This window comes from Paramormyrops kingsleyae, chromosome 19 (assembly GCF_048594095.1).
Source record: "Paramormyrops kingsleyae isolate MSU_618 chromosome 19, PKINGS_0.4, whole genome shotgun sequence".
Lineage (NCBI taxonomy): Eukaryota > Metazoa > Chordata > Actinopteri > Osteoglossiformes > Mormyridae > Paramormyrops > Paramormyrops kingsleyae.
The window spans coordinates 28,284,822-28,310,292 of record NC_132815.1 but is presented as its reverse complement, the minus strand read 5'-3'; the positions used below and the strand labels follow the sequence as shown (position 1 = coordinate 28,310,292).

Sequence of the window (25,471 nt, the reverse complement as noted above, 5' to 3'; positions counted from 1 at the left end):
TGGCTGGTCTTAATACACATCAAGAAGAACATACCTCCCTCCCTGGACCAACACCAGTTTGCCTACCGGTCAAACAGGTCAGCTGAGGATGCCATTACATTGGCCCACACTGCCCTATCACACCTGGAGCAGCAGGACAGCTACGTGTGGATGCTGTTTACAGCTCGGCCTTTAACCCTCTGGGGTCTAATTAGGAAACAAACTTTCACTGACTTCAAATATCATAAACTTAATTCATGGCAAATAAATTATTTCTTATATACACTCACCTAAAGGATTATTAGGAACACCATACTAATACAGTGTTTGACCCCCTTTCGCCTTCAGAACTGCCTTAATTCTACGTGGCATTGATTCAACAAGGTGCTGAAAGCATTCTTTAGAAATGTTGGCCCATATTGATAGGATAGCATCTTGCAGTTGATGGAGATTTGTGGGATGCACATCCAGGGCACGAAGCTCCCGTTCCACCACATCCCAAAGATGTTCTATTGGGTTGAGATCTGGTGACTGTGGGGGCCATTGTAGTACAGTGAAGTCATTGTCATGTTCAAGAAACCAATTTGAAATGATTCGAGCTTTGTGACATGGTGCATTATCCTGCTGGAAGTAGCCATCAGAGGATGGGTACATGGTGGTCATAAAGGGATGGACATGGTCAGAAACAATGCTCAGGTAGGCCGTGGCATTTAAACGATGCCCAATTGGCACTATGGGGCCCAAAGTGTGCCAAGAAAACATCCCCCACACCATTACACCACCACCAGCAGCCTGCACAGTGCTAACAAGGCATGATGGATCCATGTTCTCATTCTGTTTACACCAAATTCTGACTCTACCATTTAAATGTCTCAACAGAAATCGAGACTCATCAGACCAGGCAACATTTTTCCAGTCTTCAACTGTCCAATTTTGGTGAGCTCGTGCAAATTGTAGCCTCTTTTTCCTATTTGTAGTGGAGATGAGTGGTACCCGGTGGGGTCTTCTGCTGTTGTAGCCCATCCGCCTCAAGGTTGTGCGTGTTGTGGCTTCACAAATGCTTTGCTGCATACCTCGGTTGTAACGAGTGGTTATTTCAGTCAAACTTGCTCTTCTATCAGCTTGAATCAGTCGGCCCATTCTCCTCTGACCTCTAGCATCAACAAGGCATTTTCGCCCACAGGACTGCCGCATACTGGATGTTTTTCCCTTTGCACACCATTCTTTGTAAACCCTAGAAATGGTTGTGCGTGAAAATCCCAGTAACTGAGCAGATTGTGAAATACTCAGACCGGCCCGTCTGGCACCAACAACCATGCCACGCTCAAAATTGCTTAAATTACCTTTCTTTCCCATTCTGACATTCAGTTTGGAGTTCAGGAGATTGTCTTGACCAGGACCACACCCCTAAATGCATTGAAGCAACTGCCATGTGATTAGATAATTGCATTAATGAGAAATTGAACAGGTGTTCCTAATAATCCTTTAGGTGAGTGTATTTGTTTTCCCATTACACTCATCTTTATTTTAATGTATATTGTAAATATGTCAGATTTATGTTAAGTTTGTAATTTGACGTCAAAGTATAGACATGGTGGCAGTTTGTTTTGATCCCAAATATCTGATCACCAAAGTCTTGGCTACATGAAGATGACTAAATGGTGTAGTTGCAACATTCAGTTGGATAAATAAATAAGAAAAACCTAACTCATGTCACTATTTCTGGTCTCCTTCCGTTGAATATGTAGGAGCTTTCATGTGTATGAATGAGCCATTGACACCTGGCCACATCCCTCCCCCCCTTTTATGGCGCTGAGGTGGATATATCTGGATCGCGTTTCACCGTTGTGTTGTTCATCAAATTACCATGTGAATGTGATTTGAATATGCAGTAATGCGGCTATTTAGAATGTAAATAGCGATCTTTGGGTGACAGCGGTACTACACGCTCCCGATGCAGGTAAAACAATGTAAGGTGACATGGTTTACTTTTTTGCCGATTTAACCTAATTTTAAAAACTTTAATACTTCCAACAATGGACGTTTTGAAAAGAAGACAGATCACAGATTTAGCCAGCGTTTTTTCACGATTCTACATGAAGATTTCAGCGAGATATAAACTGAAATAGACACGAAAAGTATGCTGCATCACCGACGATGCACTCGACCCCAGAGGGTTAACACCATTCCCCCCACCAAGCTGGCCATCAAACTGCACAACCTTGGACTAAACACATACCTGTGCAACTGGGTCTTGGACTTTCTGACCAACAGACCACAGACTGTGCGCATGGGTAACCACACCCCCACCTCCATCACGCTCAATACAGGAGCACCTCAGGGCTGTGTGCTCAGCCCCCTCCTCTACCCCCTCTACATAGACGACTGCAAATGATTCTAACATCATAATTAAGTTTGCAGACGATACAACTGTGATAGGTCTGATCTCAAACGACAACGAGTCAGCCTACAGGGAAGAGGTCGAGAACCTGGAGCGCTGGAACCAGGACAACAACCTCGCCCAGAACTCAAAAAAGTCAAAAGAAATGATCCTGGACTTTAGGAGATGGAAGCACGGAGGCCACCACCCAATCAGCATCGGTGGTGAGAAGGTGGAGATGGTTCAGAGCTTTCGATTCCTCGGGGTTCAGATCAGCTGTGACCTGTCATGGACCACAAACACTTCAGCCATTGCTAAAAAAGGACTTCAGAGGCTCCACTTCCTGCGGAGCCTGAAGAAAGCACAACTTCCACAGCAGCCCTTGGTGAACTTCTACAGGTGCACCATAGAGTCAGTGATCACATACTGCATCACTGCGTGGTACTCTGGATGTACCTTGGAGAACAGGAAGACCCTGCAGCATGGGCGTAAATTACGGGGGTGATGGGGGGGTTGTAGCCCCCCCAATAAATCAAAACCAGCTAATACAACCCCCCCAATAATCATGTTTCCCCCGTAATGGGTGGAGACTTCAACCCCCCCAGTGTTCCAGCCAAAGTTACGCCCTTGCCCTGCAGCGCATCATTAAGACAGTCCAGTGGATCACTGGCACCCAGCTTCCATCACTGGAAGAAATCCATCACTCCCAGTGCAGCTACAGAGCTGAGAAAATAATGAAGGACCCTTCCCATCCTGGACACAAACTCTTTACACTTCTGCCATCTGGTAGACGTTACAGAACCCTGTACGCGCGCACAACCCAGCTGAGGAACAGTTTTCATCCCACATCCATCACAATTTTGAACTCACAGCACTGATTTCAAACATTCTGAAGCAATACACCACATGTGCAATTTCCATATTTATGTGCATTAGTCCACTTGAAACTCTACCTCTGCGAACTTATTTACAAGCACCTTATTGTATATATATCTTATACATACATTCACCTAAAGGATTATTAGGAACACCTGTTCAATTTCTCATTAATGCAATTATCTAATCAACCAATCACATGGCAGTTGCTTCAATGCATTTAGGGGTGTGGTCCTGGTCAAGACAATCTCCTGAACTCCAAACTGAATGTCAGAATGGGAAAGAAAGGTGATTTAAGCAATTTTGAGCATGGCATGGTTGTTGGTGCCAGACGGGCCGGTCTGAGTATTTCACAATCTGCTCAGTTACTGGGATTTTCACGCACAACCATTTCTAAGACCCCACCGGGTACCACTCATCTCCACTACAAATAGGAAAAAGAGGCTACAATTTGCACGAGCTCACCAAAATTGGACAGTTGAAGACTGGAAAAATGTTGCCTGGTCTGATGAGTCTCGATTTCTGTTGAGACATTCAAATGGTAGAGTCAGAATTTGGCGTAAACAGAATGAGAACATGGATCCATCATGCCTTGTTACCACTGTGCAGGCTGGTGGTGATGATGTAATGGTGTGGGGGATGTTTTCTTGGCACACTTTAGGACCCTTAGTGCCAATTGGGCATCGTTTAAATGCCACGGCCTACCTGAGCATTGTTTCTGACCATGTCCATCCCTTTATGACCACCATGTACCCATCCTCTGATGGCTACTTCCAGCAGGATAATGCACCATGTCACAAAGCTCGAATCATTTCAAATTGGTTTCTTGAACATGACAATGACTTCACTGTACTAAAATGCCCCCCACAGTCACCAGATCTCAACCCAATAGAGCATCTTTTGGATGTGGTGGAACGGGAGCTTTGTGCCCTGGATGTGCATCCCACAAATCTCCATCAACTGCAAGATGCTATCCTATCAATATGGGCCAACATTTCTAAAGAATGCTTTCAGCACCTTGTTGAATCAATGCCATGTAGAATTAAGGCAGTTCTGAAGGCGAAAGGGGGTCAAACACCGTCTTAGAATGGTGTTCCTAATAATCCTTTAGGTGAGTGTATATAGTGACTGTACATACTCACCCATTGTATGTATGCCTCGAATCTATTGAATTGTAAATATACTGTGCATCTGCTGGCATGTTCCAAACTAAATCTCATTGTATTTTATCTATATCTATCTATCTATCTATCTATCTATCTATCTATCTATCATCTATCTATCTATCTATCTATTTTTAGTGTCCGAAGAGCAAGTCCAACACAAAAATATACAGTGTCAGGAAGGCTAACTTTCATGGAATGAGACTGAAACTATAAACTGTAAACTGGATGGAGTTTAACAGTTTCCAAAATTTTAACTCCAAAGGAGCTCTAAAAGCTGAAATCACTAATCTGCAGGATAGTAAGGGTCTTATAATTGACAATGAAATTGATATAGTAAATGAGTTTAATGATTATTTTACACGGGTGTTCACAGTAGAGAACACAAGTAACCTGGCACCATTTAGTACAAATACAGCGTCGTCTATGAACAATATATGTACAACTGAGGCTGATGTAGTACAAAGCCTAGCTAAGCTCAAAATAAATAAATTGCAGGGCCCTGATGGCATCTTACCTATAGTTTTAAAAGAGATGAGGGATATTATTACCCAACCTTTAACTTTACTATTCCAAAGTGAAAATGGTAGATTACCTTGATTCATTTTACATTTTAAGGGATAGCCAACATGGATTTAGGAGAGGTAGGTCCTGTTTAACTAATCTACTTGAGTTCTTTGAGGAAGCTACAAGAGAAACTGATCACAAAAAGGCCTACGACATGATCTACTTAGAGTTCCAGAAGGCCTTTGATGTTGTCCCCCACAAACGCCTCTTGCTTGCAGGGGTTTTAGGAACTGTAGCAGCTTGGATTGAAAACTGGTTAACAGACAGGGAGCAGCAGGTAGTTATTAGAGGCACAATGTCACAGTGGGCCTGCGTTGATAGTGGGGACCATTTTAGGACCATTATTTTTCCTAATTTACATTAATGATATTGACACCAATACGTACAGTAAACTGGTTAAATCTGCAGACGACACCAAGGTGGGTGGTGTAGCAGATACTAAACTAGCAGCACAGAGGCTACAACAGGATCTTGATTTAGTTAGCAACTGGGCTGATACCTGGCAGATGAAATTTAACATAGATAAATGTAAGGTAATCCATGGAGGGAGCAGAAATATGAAGTACAGATATTTTATGGGTTCCATTGAAATAAAGGTAGCTGATTATGAGAAAGACCTTGGGGTGTATGTTGATGCTTCCATATCCCATTCTCGCCAGTGTGGGGTAGCAATTAAAATGGCCAATAGGATGTTGGGTTGCATCAGAGCCGGCCCAAGGCATAAGCGAACTAAGCGGCTGCTTAGGGCGCCGTGGCCACCAGGGGGCCCCCAAGAGTACATGAAATTACATCGTTTTTTTTTTTTTTTTTTTTTCATTTATATATGTTTAATATTTCAGTTGATATCATATTGGTAATGAAATCCATTATTCAATTTTAAAAAACGCAATATTATTTTAACTGGCTGCTGCAGGATGCATGCACAGTTGGAGTATGACAGCCGTACGAGGCCTGAGGTAATTAGTTAACTTAAATTCATTGAAGAAGCAGCGTCACTGCAGCAAAACAATTAATAATGTCACAAAAAAGGACATATCTTTCTGGTGCAGAGGAAAGAAAACGGAAGAAATCAGAGGAAGAGAAAAAACAGCAAGATAAAGGTAAGTAAAAAAAAAATGAGTATAAACTAAACGAGTCTAAATTGCAAGCTAATGTTACTTCTTCCGCTTAAGCGATCAGCTAACAGCTCGTCAATTCATGCTCGTGCAAAGGATGAGACGGACAGAAATTACCGATGCATAATAAAAAATAAGCTTTTGTTTTTTAACTTTGGTACTGATAACAGTTTAACATTATATACTTACACTGGACTGGCCTACGTTTGGGGTCTGTGTTATTATATCATTATGTCTTAATGTTTTAGGTGTACAGATGGCTTGCGGGGTTGCCATATACTCAGGGGCGGATTAACGCACAGGCTAGATATGGCTTAAGCCTAGGGGCCCCAAGTGTGCCTGCCTGCAAGGGTGCCCCCATTGGCGCGGAGGGGGGCGGGGTTGGGGGGCCCACAGACTACTGTAGCCTAGGGGCCTCTGTGCACCTTAATCCGCCCCTGCATATACTGTAGGTTGATGTTAAAATAACTGTTGTTTGTTGTTATTGTTGTTATCTCCGGATAGCCTGCACTCTCCCTGTGACTGTTGAATCTGCAGAGCGGAGCTTTTCCAAACTCAAACTGATCAAAAACTATTGGAGATCTTCCATGGCCCAAGAAAGACTGAGCGGACTTGCACTAATTAGTATTAATAACAAAATTGCCCATCAGATATCTTATAATGATATCATAAATGACTTTGCCTCCAGAAAAGCAAGGAAACACAAATTCTAAGGAAAGTGGAATATTGAGGTGGAATGTAAAGTTGAGTTAGTTTGTCTTTTCATATAAAAATATCCTTTTTGTATTTGACTAATTTGTAGTTCTTTGGTATTTAGCTTTATATTTTATTATTTATTTAATTATTTATCTTATTTGTGTTGATTGTATTGCACTTTTTTCATGTTGCAAAAAAATAAATTAAAGTGGTTAAAGTGTTTACAGTAGGAGCATTGTCTACTTGTTTATTTTGCCACTTTTCAGTACACCACATTAAGTATGCCAACTGGTACTGCAAGACTTTGAATGTTAAAGTGCAAATTAACACCTGACTACTCCTGTGGGTTTGCTACTGTTACAATTAAAGATCATAGCAAGGGTAAAAACATTGGTATGATGTAAGCAACACAGCTACAAAAAAAATTATATTGGGTGTGTTAGATTTATAGTGTGCGAACAATAAAGGATTGACAATAATTAGTCATATTGGTGGCACAGAGGGGCCCCCAAATAAAATTCTGCTTAGGGCCCCCTGAAGGCTTGGGCCGGCCCTGGGTTGCATCTCTAGGTGTGTGGAGTTTAAGTCAAGGGAGGTGATGCTATGATTATATAATTCCTTGGTTAAACCCCACCTAGAATATTGTGTACAGGTTTGGTCACCATACCTTAAGAAGGACATTGCTGCCTTGGAAAGGGTGCAACGGAGCGCTACAAGAATGATTCCTGGTCTTAGAGGAATGTCTTATGAGGAGAGGTTAGCTGAGCTAAATCTGTTCAGCCTCATGCAAAGGAGATTAAGGGGGGACCCCAGGTATATAAGATTCTAACAGGTCTCGATGTTTTTCAGCTAAATGGCTACTTTAATATTAGTTTAAATATTAGAACTTGTGGCCATAGATGGAAATTAGTGGGAGAACATTTTAAACTGAATTTGAGAAAACACTTCTTTACACAGCATGTAGAGTATGGAATAGTCTTCCTGCTAGTGTAGTGCAAGCTAAAACCTTGGGTTACTTTAAATCAGAGCTAGATAACTCTAAGCTATTAGTTAAGTTCTCCCCAAACGAGCTTGATGGGCTGAATGGCCTCCTCTCATTTGTAAATTTCTTATGTTTTTATGGTCTACACAATCGGTGAGTGGTAAGACAATGCTATTGCATGACCTTGGGTTAAAAGTTTGAAGTTCTGAAGCCCAGCAGTGCCTAGTGAGAATTGTGTCTCTTCTGAATGAGACAGACCATGTATTATATTACACTTTATGAACAAAGGCAGCTAAAATCCAGTTGGTTTTCAACACATTCAAGAAATGTAGATGATTCATTGTGATGTAAATTGTCATTTAAGCAAGATGTTCCATACTTTTACTATGTGTGAAGTTTGGTCCTGTGGTCCTGTGTGAGCTTGGTCCTTTGCATAATCATGCTATTATTGTTAATCCCTAACTTACTGTACATGATCAATGCTCTGCCACTGTTAATGCTATTGCCAAACCTTAGACATAGCTAATGTGATAATGCTACAAATTACACTTGTTCAAGGTACAAAATGTGGTCAGTATGCACAAATGGTGATTCCTTGTTTATTCTGTATTATTTTCAGAATAATACACCTACCTTCAGTGTTTCATAGTTTACACAGGATCAGTAATTCAATATGTTACAATTATCACCAATGGCTGGGCAACAAAACTGTAATTCTTCAATGACAGAAATTTTGTCTGATTTCTTCTTCTATGTGAAATTAATAAAAAGTTACAAAGTCATTGTTTTTTCTGTCTGTAATTTTAGAAGAAAAACGTGGTTAAAAATGTCAATAGATTTCTTTTCTGCTAATTTTGCTGAGAGCAGGCTGTCCTGTTTGACTGGTTCAAGAGGTAATTTTGCAGCAGACTTACAGACTTGTAAGATGATGGCAAATCCCACATTGTCAGAATACAAGTCAATTTCACATTGTAAATTTGTTAAAAGTTCGGTATGACTTGTCTGAGGTTTGCTTTATTAAAGTCCCCCACTACAATGAGCGCTGCGTCCGGGTGTTTGCTTTGAGTCGCACTAAGCACATCATGTAGTTGAGACAAAGCCGTACCTGTGTCCGCTTGGGGTGGGATGTACACCACCGTTGTGATGAGTGAGCTGAACTCTCAGGGCATTTGATGGTCAAATATTCCAGATGAGGCGAGCAGGAGCGTGATAGAATGGAGATGCTCTTTGTCTCGTACCACGCAGTGTTCAGAAGAAGAAGATTCCTTTATACACTACATGGACTAAAGAATTGGAGCAGCTGGCCATTACACCTACTGGAACTTTTATGCCATCCCATTCTAAATCCATAAGCATCAATATGGGGTTGGTCCCCCCTTTGCAACTATAACAGCTGCCACTCTTCTGGGAAGGCTTTCCACAAAAGTTTGAAGTGTGTCTGTGGGAATTTTTGCCCATTCACCTAAAAGAGCATTTGTGAGGTCAGGCATTGATAATGGGTGATGGCCTGACTCGCAACCTCCGTTCTAGTTCATCAAAAACATGTTAAATGGGGTTGAGGTCAGGGCTCTGTATGGGCCAGTGAAGTTTTTTCATTCCAAACTCATCCAGCCACATCTTTAGGGACTTTGCTTTGTACACTGGGGCAGAGTCATGCTGGAACAGAAAACGGCCTTCCCCAATCTGTTCCCACAAAGTTGGAAGAATAGAATTGTCCAAAATGTCCTGGCATGCTGAGGCTTTAAGAGTTCCCTTCACTGGAACTACAGGGCCTATCCCAACACCTGAAAAACAACTCCAAACCATTATCTGTCCTCCACCAAACTTTACAGTTTGTACAATGCAGTCAGGCAGGTAACATTTTCCTGGCATCTGCCAAACCTGTAAGGTTCAGCACCTGTCTGTCCCAGTCTTTTGTGTCTCCTCCCCGTTTGGTTAGTACAGGGGTGTCAAACTCCAGTCCTGGGGGGCCGGAGCCCTGTGTAGCTTAGTTCTTTTCTATTCTACCACAAACGATTCAGCTCCAGAGCTGTGTTGTAATTAGCACAAGGAGTTGAATCTGGTGTGTTAAATGAGAGTGAACCAAAAACTGTGTAGGGCTCTGGCCCTCTGGGACTGGAGTTTGACACCCCTGGGTTAGCAGGTGCTGCTGACCACCCTGTCCTCCTTGTTGACCAAGTCCTTAGTGTGTTTCCCCAGCTCCTTGGACTGTTGCATGGCTCTATGGGCTGAGTGTGTGGCTACTAACCCATCAGTTGTGTGTCCAAGTCCACCCAGCTCTGTTTTTGTATTTAGTTCTTTACTGTTTCCTTTGTATTAGTTTTTCTAGTTCCTGAGTTTTGTGTTTTTCATTCTGTTTTAGTTTTTGCTTTGTGCCCTTGGTTTTTTTTTTTTTTACCTGTCTGTTATTTTGTTATATGTGTTTGGATTCTGTTCCCTAGTTTCTGAGCTCCTTGATTTAATTATCAGTTTCACCTGTTGCCCGTTTTGCCAGTGCTTGTTGATTGTTCTGTTGCTAGTTCTCCTGTGTCCTGTGTTGATTGGTTAATTGATTATGTCTTACGCCTGTTCCTTGTATGCCCCAGTTTACTTTGTATTTAAGTACCTGATCCTGCTCTGTTCCCCGTCGAGTCATTGACTATGTCTTAATGTATATTAAAGCTGCTAGACGTTAGGATGTTAAGGTACACATATATGATGTTTATGAATGACTTATGAATACTTAATGAATACATTATGAAGGTGCACTGAACGTTTTATGAATGCAATATAAAAGCATTATGAAGGTGCAGTTAATGTAAAGCGTTACCAAATAAAGTTTTATTGTTACATATGATTGGAGGGACACAGTGAAATTCTTGTGCCACAGTTGCAGGGGAGGAGACAGGTACATCAGGAGACAATAGGACGAATAGTGCAATCCGGACAACAGCCGTGCAATAAAGAACAAAACAGTTCAAGACAAGGCAGTGCAATATAAATATTAACGGACAATATATGAGTAATAAATATGACTGATGTGATTTTTTTCAATGAAAGAGCAGAAATATACACATTATAAATAAGTTAATTATTTAACAGATAGCAAACATAGCATCCATATGCTAGTCCAAGCAGTCATTTTGTATCTTTAATGTTGGGGAGTAATGGCAGATTGTTCACTTCATAACTGTGATGAGCGCTCCTCATGTCTCAGGAACTTTAATAGTCTTCCAGGGATTGGCAAGGAATCGATGAGCTGCATCCTCTCGGCCCCTAACAAACTCAGAATCCTGAGTCTGCATAATTGCATTAGAGGTCGTGGAAGAACTGAAAAGTCACAAAATTTAGAAAGTGTCACATACTTGTCTGAGTTTGTAAACAGTAGGGTGAGTTTGAGCATGTAAACACTGATCCTTATTCAAACAATCAGTCTTATGCTGTTTTCTATTAATGCTAATTTGAAAATTACACTCCTTTTGATTTTTCACATTAGAGATAAAGCATACAGAATGCATCACTTTTCACATCCACACACTAAATGTTAAGCCACCAGTTCTTCAGAAACATTTCTTTCATGTGTTTGAGGAAAGTAATTAAAAAAACAGGATTGACACAAAAAAGGATTGACACAATACCATTTATATCAATATATTTCAATTGTGTGTTATAATTAGGCCTATATTAAAAATGTTGAATACTCACCAGTAGTATTGCTTCCCAGTTGTAAGCAATGTGTGAGCTGTGGTTGTGACCTTGCACAGAATTGTAGTATTCAGTTAGTTCACTTAGGGTCTCACAGGGAATTTGATGGAAGGGGAAAGGGGATGAATCATTTTTAATGGTTCATTTGATTTTAAATCACTGCAAATCGTCTCACATTATCAGGTATGCTTAGGTTTACATGTCAAATGGTATAATTCCAGAAAAACATTTACAATTCATCATAATTATAACTAAGTTAGCTTACTACGTAAAAGTATTTTTAAATGTTAGTGGTGATTTATGTGCAACTTTATTATCAAAGCTCTGTAAAGCTAGGATAAATATATAATATTAGTATATTAATATAGCCTCTTTTCTCCTAATTGGTATCACTTTCAAGCAAGGAAGTAGAGGTTTGTCACAGGGAAATGAGTGAACGCTGGTCCTGCTGCAAGGGCCATTTACCTTGGCAAAAGGTGTGAAATGTATTTTGCACACACATAGACACACAGACAGAAAGACAGATACATGGACAGACATTGGTGCTGCATTGACAGTTATGTAGATGCTGTACAGTTCTGTCGTGGTAAAGAGAGAGCTGAGCTGGACTTGGCCAGGCTCCAAGATCAAACTGTTTCTGATCAGATTGCATGCAGTTTGTGTGAGGAACTTGCAGACTTGGGTGCGACTGCGGGATCCCTTCAAAATTGCTGGACGTCATGGCCGGCCTGTACACTGTTACTTTTGTTTTAAAAAAAAAAAGGTAAACAGAAAGAAAAATAAGAATAATAATAAAGATGGGATGGAGAAAATTAAGTGTAGGGGAATACAGAATACAAACAACCATAAGAAACATAACACTTATTACAAGGACATCAAACAACAAAAATTATAACAACAACAACAATAATAATATATTAATATGTTACAAATAGGTATTATACTGTATATATGTAGCATGTCCTACACATATACATGTATATTTCAATTCCTATATCTATAACATACGCTAAAAAGAAATAATAATAAAATAATTAAAACATAATAATAAAAACCCCCAGTCTCGCCCGCCACCCCCCCACCGAGGAAAGCGGGTCCAGGGCCGAAGGGCCCCATCAACCCACCCCCCTGTTAGGGGGGGTCCCTCAGCCCCCATCGCATCCCTGTCCCATGTTGGTGTGAAGTATGCATGTATATGTGTGAGATAGTTGTGTGTTTTTGTCTATAATGCATTAAAATTAGTGGGTGCAGTTCGGGTATGAGGGCCCCACCGCTGGCAGATGGCAGAGTCCCCCATCCCCCTCCCCGCACCCCCAAGGCCCTAATGTAATATGGACTGTGTATATGACTAAGGTGCAAAAAGTGGGCGAGCAGTTGAGGCATGGGCACCCCACCGCTGGCAGACGGCAGAGCCCCACCTGCCTCAACCCACCTCCTCAGCCCTAGTGTCATGTGGTGTCTAGTATGCAAGTAAAAATTGAGGGGCAAAAACATGGTCACTGATTGTTATAGGGTGAATTTGTGTGTCACATATATCTTTCATGACTGTATTGCTGGTAAGAAAAAAGTCTATCCGGGAGTAAGAATGATGGACTGGCGAGAAAAACGTGTATTCTCTGAGCGTGGCGTGAAAAGTACGTCAGACATCACATAGGCCGAAATCATTCATATATTGTTTTACTGTTTCGGATGACTGGCAAGTACGGTAACTAGCTGCTGTATTACGTCTGTCAGATTCTGGGTTAAGTAATAACTTGAAGTCCCCTCCCAGTTCTGTGTCTGAGTGTGATGATATTGCAGCAAAAAGGTGGTGGAAGAAGGAGGGGTCGTCACTATTTGGACCTATACATATCTCTTTGTTATATGTTGAAATTTTAATAATTATGAATCTTCCTTCTGGGTCTGTGATAGTGTCTTTACAGTTGAAACATATTCTTTTGTTGATTAAAATTGCTACACCCCTTTGTTTTGAATTATAACTAGCTAAATATACATGTGGAGATTCTGGTGAATTTAATGTACACTGTCCTGTTTTGGCTAAGTGAGTTTCCTGCAGTAGGACAATGTCTGCCTGTAATGTTGTTAGATATTCTAAGATTTTGTGTCTCTTAGCCAATGAGCCAATACCACGCACGTTCCAAGTGACAAAGCGTAATGAGATCATGCTGTCCTAACTTAGGCCCCCTGAGTACAATCCAAAGTTAAAATGGACGGATGTGTGCGTGTGTGAATGACTGTGTGTGTATGAGTGTGAACGTGTCAGGAGGCATGTGTGTGCGAGTGTCAATGTGTGAATGTCTCCATGTGTGATTTTAAGGTGAGGAGATCTGTCTGAGCTTCAGTGGACATGTGTATATGTGAGTTTGAGTGTATGGATGTATACCTGTATGATGTTAAGATGAGGGGGTGTGCGCTTGTTTGAGTGGGCATCTGTGTATGTGAGTGTGTGACTACCTACGTGTATGTGTAGGTGTATAGTATGTGGTAGACTACTTCCAGATAAAACATCTTTGAGCGTCAGTACCGATATGCTACAATTACCATAATAACCAAAGTGACAATGATGGAAATAACAACAACAACAACTACAATAACAATTGCGACTGTGGGGAGACATTAAACAAGGGGGTTGAGGAGCAGTAAGGGATATAAAGTGTCCCGGAATTATTAGTCCTTGACAAAGCCATCTAGTGTGCGGCGTGCACTAGAAACCTGTATTAAATGCCAAACTTTAAAGTTAGTTTGTTAAATGTGTGTTACCTTAGTCGGAAGTGACTTCAGTAGAGCCAAGTGGTGGTGTTCTGGTCGCGAAACAGTTGTCCATTAACGGACAGTCTGTCTACCGCGATGACAGCCCGGGCTCCCTCCACAATAATTTTTTTCCTGAGTGGGAACCGGATTTTGCGACGATCCAGGATTTCTTTGGGAAATTGGTCTTTGATGCTGAAGCCCGTTCCTCTGAGCTCCCTGCCTCAGCTTTTCACCAGCTCCTTTTGTTTGAAATGTTCAAACTTGGCCACGATAGGTCTTGGATGCTGAGCTTCTTTCCTCATTCCTCCTATGCGGTGGACCCGATGAAACGTGATGTTCTTGACGGTGTCCCGAGGAAGTTGAAGTTGTTGTTGTATGAAGTTTCTGATGGTCCATCTTTCCATCTTCCTCTGCACACTCCGGAATTCCGGCGAACACTAAATAGTCCCGCAGACTTCATGCGTGAATACAGAGGAGGGACTCTTTCATGCGCTTATTTTCTGTAGAGAGTTTCGCCATACCTTCTGTGAGGGATTTTACAGAGTTTCTGTGAATTTTGTTTTCAGATGCGAGCAATTCATCCTGCTGTTGACTGTACTCCAGAGATTCCCGCAGTGCTTGAAATTCCATGTGTAGGATTTCTACCAGTGCCAGTCGGGCGTCAAAACTGGTAAGTTTGTTATTAATAGAGTCTAGGATATTTCCATATTCCTTATCCGGCGACGAAGGGCTGTTCTCTTTGTGGATGGAGTCGCTTGGTTCTTCTTCATGATGAGTCGCTCGTAACACTCGTCCAAGTAATCCTATAGATCTTCTAAGGTTTCTTCATCCAGGATGTAATGAGTGAACTTATCTATCCGATAAAGTAATATAGATACTATTATTATTATTATTATTATTATTATTATTATTTTGGCTTGGTTAGGCTGGCTATCGAAGTAAGATTTGTTTGTTTTTAGTAGGGGGCTGCCATGTTGGATTTCGCACAGCTCTCGCGAGATCTCACAACACTCTCACAGGATACTCAGCTGGTACTGTGAGTACTGTGCTGAGTGGAGGGAGAACTTCCGCATTCTTCCCAGTTGATTCTGGGGTTCTCCATTGGTGTGTTCTTGCTCCTACTCTGTTCAATGCTTGTATGGAATGGGTATTGGGCAGGGTCGTGGGGACCAGCAGTTGTTGATGACGAAAGATTTACTGATCTTGACTTTGCTGACGATGCTGTGATCTTAGTGGAGTCAATGATCCGGGCTCTTGAGAGACTGAGCGAGGAGTCTGAGTATCTGGGATTGTGGGTGTCCTGGATAAAGACCAAGATCCCGGCATTTAATGACTTCTTAGGCACAGCCATCAGTAGTGTGTCTGTCTGCGGGGGGGATGTTGACCTTCTCAAGAGATTTACTTACCTTGGCAGCGACATTCATGTCTCTGGTGACTCTTCCTATGAAGTCAACAGACAGATTGGGAGAGCATGGGAGGTCATTAGGTCACTGGTGTGTGGTGTTCCTGATATCTTTGCAAGAGGACAAAGATTCAAGTCTTTAGAGTCCTTGTGCTCCCTGTCTTGCTGTATGGCTGTGAGACATGGACACTATCCAGTGTCCAAGCAGCTGGACCAGGCCAAGGGGATGCCCATGTAACACCTGGCTGCGGCAGATGGATGGCCATTTCAGGATTGTGGTATTGGACCGTGTGTCTGCCAGGGGGGTCGCCAGCCGGGATCCCGGGGAGTTTTGCCATGTGATGGGTGCGGCAACGCACTACATCGGTGCATGCTCCCCAACCTGACTTGACCTGACCTGAGCTGGAAGGTGAATCTGTTGATTTACTAGTCAGTCTGGCTTCCTACCCTCAACTATGCTCACAGACTGTGGGTAGTGAGCAAAAGAATGTGATCGTGGATGCAGAAATGAGTTTCCTTTGCAGGGTGTCTGGGCTCAGCCTTAGAGATAGGGTAAAGAGCTTGGACATCTGGAAGGGACTGAAAGGCATGACCAACTGGGAGGAGACCCCGTGGCAGACATGGTCAAGTGCTGGTTTATGTCAACCTGAGTAAGCTTACGCAGGTTGACATAAACCAGCACTTGACCATGTCTGTCACGGGGTCTCCTCCCAGTTGGTCATGCCTGAAGCACCTCCCTGTACAAGAAAAATTATGTAGAATAAAATGTATTAGCTATTGCAGGGTAATAATGTTTTTTAACAGATTTTGCATTTGTGAAAGATTATTTGGATAACAGATGTATTTACAGCATGTAACCCCCATTTTTAGGCTGCGTTTAAAGGTGCGAGACTCCATGCATCCATCCATCCATTAATCCCCACTGGGGTTGCGGGGGGAGTCTATCCCGGGAACCAACCCTATGCAGGCGCCAACACACCACAGAGCACATACACTCTCAAAACTACAGGGCCAATTTAGGCACATCAATCAGCCTTCCCTGCACACTTTTGGACTGTGGAAGGACACCGGAACCCCCGGAAAAAACATGTAAACTCCACACAGAAAGGACCCAGGATCAAACCCAGGACCTTCTTGCTGTGAGACAGCAGTGCTAATCACCACACCGCCCAACTCCATCCATAACCATGTAATATTTTTGTATTGTTGAGCAAAAGTGCTAAATAATTTTTGTGTTACATGGGTATGTTAGTACCAAAGGTGCTGCTGTAGATTAGTATATTTGTGTCAGTCATTGCAGGAGCGTTACTTGATAACTTGCAGTTCAGTTTTCCCCCTTGTATTTTAAAGCAGCCTTAGTCGGTAATACTGTTGAAAGTATTTTTCTTTACTGCTGTATGCTGTTAAGGCAAGTTATGTGTTTCTTTCTTTTATTACAGATTATTTTATTTCCAGGAGCTGTTCACATCTTTTACAGATTGGTATGTGCGTGTAAAGTGAGTAATAACATACAGTATGTAACTCATTTTATGTATTTTCTAATGAAGGGTTGGTGGTAATCTGATGTTGTTGTTTTATCTTAGAGTGACTCTTTTTATTTTTATTTTTATTGTACATTTGATTTTGTATTGCATTTGTATTGCATTGTCACTGCACAGCATGGCCGTGATGTCACAATTTTTTTTTGCCATATCATTTTTATTGTATGTTTGATTTTGATCATATGGGCGCTGACCCTGACATGCATACATGAGATTTATTGCAAATTTAATTTCGCTTTTGTATTGCATAAACTTGCGTAAACAAGTGTGAATTCAACAGATTTCTTTGTTTCCTGGAAAAGCCTTTTATTTTGGCAGTTAAATATGTACCAGATACAGGGAATGTACAGAAAGGACCCATATTTGTATGCGTCTGGAGCATGATTTCCCCAGCCACATTAAAATGAAGTAATTATTTTTTTGAGTATACTTACACTCTAGATGGCTAAAATATTTGGCATTTCTTATTCTTTTGTGGTTATACCATTTGACATTTTCAGGTGCATTCAGTATTACCTTTTGTAAAATAATGGTGCAAATTCATTTCAAATGACATAAAACTAACATATGAAATGTACATTTTAACCTAATGCGTGCTTTTAAAACAAGTTTTTAAAAGATTTTTGAATTTCTCATGTTGCCAACCCTTATCTCTGACCCATTGGCAATTTATTTTTGTCTTTATTCTGAGACTTCTGTTTGGAATAAAGAAAAAGTACTGAATAGCTGTATTTTTGCAAACAGCAATTAAGGCGCTGTTTTCGCATTTCATTTCGACCAAATATTGTTCTAATAAAACTGTTATTGATATCTCACATGTGGTTTTGTTTTAAAACTGACCATTTAGCACACTTCATATAAAATATTGTATATCACTATTTTGTCTAAAAATACCAAGACACAGTTTTTGACCACCGAACCCTACGGACTATACCGAGGAGATGAGTGACATACAGTTTCCCTCATCACTAAGCAAGATCTGTGTGTTTTTTTTTTATGTGATAACCAGATTAATGTGTTTACGTGTATTTTTAATAACCAGATTCCTCCGCTTACCCAATTTGTTCTGTATTTGGGTTACTATAACTCATCTGATTTCCCTATGAGTCGCTAAATGAATGGTTTGAATTTAGCTGTGAATTCTGGGACTCTGAAACATATCATTCACAGCTCTTGCACTGTTTACAACAAGGAAGGAATTGATATCTATTCAGAAAAGGGTGATAACTTACAGTCAATAAAAGTATATGAAGTATCATCCTACAGTAAATCTCTTTTTGAAAATATATCAATATACCATAAACATTTAATATACCACCCAGCTGTAATGTTCCAGTTTGTTTCACTGTACCTCGGAAACTTCAGCTGTATTTTGGCTTCTATTTTGTTATGGCTCTTTTCCATTGTGTTGTGAGTGGACTTGCAGCATTTATTATTATTTTTTTTGTATATGTTTTCAGACTTTGTGTTGTCTGAATTTGCAACATGTTGACACTTTTTGGCCACTGTATAAGTACAATACTGTATATATATTTTATACACTGCCTGGCCAAAAAAAAGCTGCACAGTTTAATATTTTGTTGGACTGCCTTTAAGTTTGATCATGGTGCACATTCATTAATGCATTGTTTCCATGTGTTTATGCCCAATTACACTCTTTAACAGTTCGAGCCCTGTGAAACTTGGCATTATCATCCCGGAATATGCCCATGCCCTTAGGAAAGAAAAAATCCAAAGATGGATTAACCTGGCCATTCAGTAGATTCAGGTGACTTCACCTTATTGTTGCATAATGTTGCTAAGCTATAATAAATATGCTATCATTGGCTTTTAAGTACCTGCTGATTTAAATTCTTTTTTTTTTGGCCAAGAAGTATATATAAATGGCCTGGTGCATATGCTGCTCTGGTGAGAAGTGACAAATGTGATATTACAAGTGGTTAAATGTCAGTTTCTGCAAGGACCTAATGAATGATTTAAAAAGCATAATAAAATAATGGGTGATTTTGACATGCTTACTTGATTTCTCCTTGATAACACCCCAGTCCTCATAGCTATCCAGATGCTCTATCAGCCTGGCACACAGCTGCACATTGCCAACATAATCCAGGAGGACATCAATGATGGGTCCTGCCCAGCGACTCACTGAAGGCGTGGAAATCATCTCACAGAACTGAGGGTGAAAGGCAAACAAAATGGCGTTTAATTTGTCTCATGACCTGCACACATAAGTAGAAAACCCATCCTCTTTATGGGCTCATGTCTGCACAACACTTGCTCGCTCGGTGTTAATTTAGTCTCAAAATCCATCCTCTCTATGCACTCACTAGACCATCACAATGTGCTCATATCTGCATAACACTTGCTCGCTCGACAGGGTGAGTTTTGAGACTTCGGAAGTAGGAACAATGGCTGATTTCTCCACTTCATTGATTGGCTGTTTGCTTTGGAAGAAGATGAAGAAGATGATCACTGGCCAGTCAATGAGAGAACAGTCAGTTTCATGATATCGGAGCAAGGAAATCTTACACTAAGTTAACATGTTTCAGAGATCCTATTTTAATATTGCATGTTTGAGGTGGTACCTTAACAAACATTAAATTATTAAAAGGGAGAAATGATCATAAACAAACCATTGCTAAATGATTACTAAACCTGTAGTTAATGATGAACAAATCATGTTCAAATTCTTAGACATTTACAAGCAATAAGCATGTAGTTAAGGGTAACCCTAATTATTTACCAAACCTTAAACATTTATAAATGATTATAATGGGGAAATGATAGTTAAATCTATTTGTACAATCAATAGCTCTTTCCCATTTTACATGTGTTTTTTTTGCGGCATTCAAATCCAACGCCAAAGCTGCCCCTCAGTCTTTTGTGCTACTCAGTGGGTGTGAGTTCAGTGACTTCCGCCTGCTGTGACGTCATGCGCATACCCTTCGCAGTACGAGTAGCGTAAGGTAAGACGTGACGATCTGGGAGTATTTGTACTAAGATGTGTAACCAGCATTATTATTAAATATTACAAATGTGATTGTCAGAAAATCTATGCAAACCTCTAATTAGGTTTTCAAAATAGACCCTATTAACCTTCCTCCCCCATAGGTCCATCCCTGACAGACAGGCTACATGTTAACGCTAAGGGTTAGTATGTGGCCTATTTGTCAGGGATGCACCTATGGGTTAGATAATGTTAATGTATAAAAATAATAACCTCTAAATTAGGGCTGCACGATTAATCGATTTCAAATCGAAATCGCGATTTGAAACAACGCGATTAGCAAGTCGCAAAAATCGCAATTTAGGATATACATTATACAGCACGTCGGATCCAGGGTTTAAAACTGCTGTGAGAATAGTTTTACAAATTCATGCCATGCTCCCTGTGTGACAGTCATTCTCACCAATCACAAGCACTGTGCTTCTCGCCTGCCAGTCATGTTCACCAATCAGAAGTGGCCCAAGAAGGCGTACAGACCCACAAACAGCAAACACTTGAAACCCAAGGAAAATGTTACATTCGCGGTACGGAAAAATACTGATTCTGCTACTGGGCTATAAGTGAATTGCCTTCCTATTTCATGGTCCGAGATTGTTTCAGAAAGGTCCTATCATCAATTGAATCGGCGAGCTCCTTTTAAACACCAGCTGCAATATACTTCAGCGTATCATACCTTTGGTTTTTGTTAATAGGCAATAGCATTAGTATACCGCTAACCCATCAAAACAACATTGAGAGTCAGTAATTCTTTCAGCAGCGGAGTCGGTGACCCCCAAAAAAAGCCATAAAACCCATAATACAGTGGTGTTTATGTCATATGTTTTTGTGCTTATTAAATTAAAGTGTTTCAAAAGATTAATCCAACAACAGTAATAAAATAAAAGTCTTGCTTTAACATAAATACTAAAAGAATAGATCGCTTTAATCGCTATTACAGTTGGGTATGGGCACGCGGTCTTATTTAGAAAACATACAAAAAGCGACGCATATAATGTTTAATCATTTGTTTTGTATTTGTCCGAGTAACAATGCAAAGGAATGATAAGCTGCTTCGGTCGAAAACTGCATTTTACTTCTCATTTAAAATAAAATGCAGGGTTGGCAACTTCGGTCAGCTGCATGTTAGATTTTCTGTTCTCTGTTCTGCACACACATTTACATGTATGCAAGTTTTATTACCTTCTAAATAGTCTGTATACTGTGCATAGGGTTTGCAAACTTCCGTAACGTTTTTGATGCAGCTAGTTTTAAGTTCAGAATGGAATATAGATTTGCCGTCTGAAAGAGTTTGCAACCATGAACACGTATTTTTTGTTTCACCTAAATTGATTTGTATAGAAAATAACGTATACAGTTGTTAAAAAGCGGAAACTTCGACCAACGTGAAATCACCAATAAACGACTAATATTTATTCAACATTTTATAAAATGCATACTACGATTAAAAATTTCTAGCTTTACGGTTTCAGGACAGAACAGCCATGCACTCTGTTATGAACATTATGGTTTTTTGAGTGTTATTAGTGTTAATAACAGCAGCTAACAACACAATAGCGCAAACAAAAGGGCTGCATACACCGAAGTAGTTCTTGCTTGTTCATTGGCGTGGGAAAAGGCGGTTCTAGTGTTATTAGGAGGGTAATAAGCGTTACCTGCAAGATCGCTATTTTTCTTTTTGCTGCAATTGTTTTCATTATTACTTTATTTAACTTGACACATCACATCTTTAAATTCTCATCCTTGCATTAGAATACAGACCAGTTAATACTGATGGTATCTCATGCTGCGTCATATGTTTTAAAATTACTACACACTGAATACTGAACTGAAGCTAATTGACATTTAAAAAATTAAATCGCAAATCAAATCGTAATCGCAATTTCTGTCAGAAAAATCACGATTCGATATTTTCCCCAAATCGTGCAGCCCTAGTTTATACTTTATTTTAATGATATTCTAAGTAACTCTGATTAAGGGCGATGAAAAAATGGGGGTGGGGGGGATCCTGTTTTGTTCAACTGCTGTTTACAAATTCAGCGTTTTATAGTTTTTTACAATTGCTAGAACACTAACCTGACACTCAGAGCTTTCTCTGATTTAGAGAAAAATTCAGAAAGACTCAAATATCTAAGGCATGATTATGTGGAAGTTAGTATCAGACTGACTACAGGATACTACATACAGCATAGCATTTTCCCAGTACTAAACTAAACCATATTCACTGTATTTTTTTCTGTAAGAGAGTGCTGGAAATGGGTTTGAATGTGATCCCACATGAGTTTATTTTCATTGATGAGGCTGGCTTCAACCTCACCAAAACCAGGAGAAGGGGAAGAAGCATCATTGCCACAGAGTCATTGTGGATGTTCCTGCCCTACATGGGGGAAACATGCCATCACAAACAATGAAGCTCTCCACCACCTTGCTAATCTTGGTCCATACAACACAGACCGTATCCTGAAGTATTTGGACAGATTGTGCAACACTGTACTACAGGCAGACCACATGGATGTTGAAGGGCAGAACAGATATGTAGTAGTGTGGGACAATGTGAGTTTCATCATGCAGCCTTTGTTCAAAATTGGCTTGTTAACAGACCACAGTTTACAGTCCTTTACCTTTCCCCATACTCTCCATTTCTAAGCCCCATAGTTGAGTTCCTTTCGGCATGGCAGTGGAAGGTTTATGACCATCAACCCCATGTGCATCAGAGCCTACTTCAGGCAATGGAGGAGGCATGTGAAGAAATTGATGTGGGTGCTGTCAAGGGGTGGATAAGACACTCCAGGTGCTTCTTTCCTCACTGTCTAGCGATATCACCTGTGATGCGGCTGAGGTGCGTTAGTCAGACCCAGCTAGACAAGATGCTGTATATTTTTTTCCTTTTTTGTATAGTTTTTTTTTCGTCAATGGTTTTCTTTTTTGTTTTCCAAAAGCTGGGATTGCTGTAGAAAGTGCCATACATTTTTGTGTTATTAGCTGTGGATTGAATTAGAAGTTTTTTTTTCAGTCAAATTTGTTTATGCACATACTGTATGTCTGTAAACTTGAACACTTTCTATTTCTACAGTTCTCAGCATAGACAGGTATGGTAATCCATAAAAAGTGTTTTTGATTACACATAGCAGTGTTTAGGTGGATAGAGAAAAAAAATAGGCATGGGAATGAAGTGTTTACTATTAGGTGCAAAAGTTTGGTTTTACTAAATAATTATATTGTTTTGAATGCATCACTTCATTTTGCTGGATATGTGAGGTGTTTTGCTGTTCAGGTTTGTGGTTTTGTAAATTGTATTAATTAATTTGAAAAAATGAGCCCTGATTGCAAAATTGTGCTTAAGCAATTGTAAAAAACTGTAAAAGAACACATAAAAATAGAAACACCTTACCGTGTTTGTACCGGTACCGTGACCATAAAACAATAGATTTAAACTATTATGCTGTAAATTTGTGAGTAAAGTGTTGCGGTTGAAAAGTATGTGGCAAAGTAAGGGAACAGCGACCCGAGACCCAAGAGTTTAAGGTGAAAGTTTTACCGTGGCCTTCCCAGTCTTCAGACTTGAATATAATAGAAATTTTAAAGAGGGCCATACACGGAAGACAGCCAAGCAATGTGGTACACTTGGAAGAAATATGTCAGGAAGAATGGGCTAAAATTACACCTGAGAGGATACAAAAGCTGCTCGGAAGTTACCAAAAGAGGTTGGAGGAGGCTATAAAGGAAAAGGGAGGACATACAAAGTATTAGAGAACAGGGGATGCAAACTTATGGAATGATGCTATTTTCATTATTTCAGTATCACTTTCTTTTTACTGTATATATTCTTTGGTCATTTTTGTGACTTTTGATGTTGCAGGAACATTTGTAAAACTGACCATGCATTAAATATTGTGTTGATGAATATTCTTTTCTTTGTTTTATTCCTTTTGGCTTTTCAAAGTAAGGGGATGCAACTTTTGCACTCAAATGTGTGTGTATGTATGCATATGAAATTGATATTAATGCATTTTGTAATGCATATTATATGCTTAGCTCAACAAAGTGGAATTTGAGCCACTGGGCTGAGTAAAATGTTTCTTAACAAAGTGATTTGTTTTCTGTGACTAATATAGCCAATAATTATGATTTCCATCACTGTGCTGTACATATGTTTTCATTCATATCTTAAATGGAATGGAATCTGTACATGGGCAGCTGTGCCATACACAGCATGCAATCTGAGATCTTACCTGCACTGGAATGTAGTTCTGCACATCAACATTGTAGCGTATGTCATCCCTGGGTCTGTGTAAGGTCTCGATCGGAGGATGTGGGCCACTGCCGTACTCACACTGGAAGCAGGACTGGGCATCGCACCCATTATCCAGCAGGTACTTGAGCAGGGTCAGGTACTTCATGCAGAACATAATGGCAGCGGGGAAGGAGGTGGGGTGGGTGGGGATGTAGGCATTGACATTGGCCCCATGCTCTACCAGCAAAGTGACTGTCCGTATGCAGCCCTGACGCACGGCGATCAGCAGGGGGTTAAACGTGTCCAGGTTGGGGTTGGCACCAGCTTCTAGGAGCATAGTGGCAGCTTCAGTGTTGTTGTTGCAGATGGCAAAGTAGAGGGCGGTGCTGCGGCGGTCCTCGTGCATCTTGGAGCGGTCAGGGGACAACATGGCGTTGACATCAAAGCCTGCCTCTATGAGAGTCTCCAGGACCTCATTCTTGTTACGTTCTGCAGCGAGGTGAAGGGGACTGATCCCACTACGCCGCACCCGGGCCTTGCTAGTGACCGGGATCAGGATGGACACAATTCTGTTTGGAGAAGAGAGGAGCTGAGGAATCAAGCTTTTAAATAATGACCAGTGTCATGTCCAGATGATTCTCATAGGGGCCACACTTTCATACACAGACTTTCAGACATCCCACCTTATCATACTTATTTTAGATGCAAATGCACCACCACACACAGCTCTGGTGACATCATTTTTGTCACCGAGGTCGGGTTCAGAGACTATATGTGAGGGAGCATACAACTCAAAAATTCTTATTTTTAATATATCATCCACACCAAACTTCATAAATGTGAATTAAGAGCAGCTTTGCTCTACAGCGCTACCCTAGGCCTTGCATCAACATATACAGTCGCCTGGCAAGTTGGCGCAAGACACATGAATATTCAGGAACGTGTATGGTCCCCCAGCCTGCACCAGCCTTTAGGCATACTGATTTCAGGAAATGAGTGAGGGAGAACACCCCAGCCATGAAATGAGTGAAAGAAGTAACATGTCAAAATAGGTGGTAGGTGCTTATGGCAAAACATGCAATACACTGTGATACACT

At 40.7% G+C, this 25,471-nt stretch overlaps 1 protein-coding gene across 1 annotated transcript in view; it reads right to left on the bottom strand.

Moving 5' to 3' along the window:
• Positions 1-10,556: 10,556 nt before the first annotated feature.
• Positions 10,557-25,471, bottom strand: part of LOC111861015 (ankyrin repeat and SOCS box protein 2-like) — a 39,618-nt gene continuing 24,703 nt past the window's right edge. The window contains exons 8-10 of the mRNA XM_023845273.2: positions 24,373-24,943; positions 19,156-19,309; positions 10,557-11,067 (exon numbers count right to left, since the gene is read on the bottom strand). Of these exons, the coding sequence (XP_023701041.2) occupies positions 10,922-11,067; positions 19,156-19,309; positions 24,373-24,943 (871 nt within the window). The 3' untranslated portion in view covers positions 10,557-10,921. The remainder of the gene's footprint in view (positions 11,068-19,155; positions 19,310-24,372; positions 24,944-25,471) is intronic.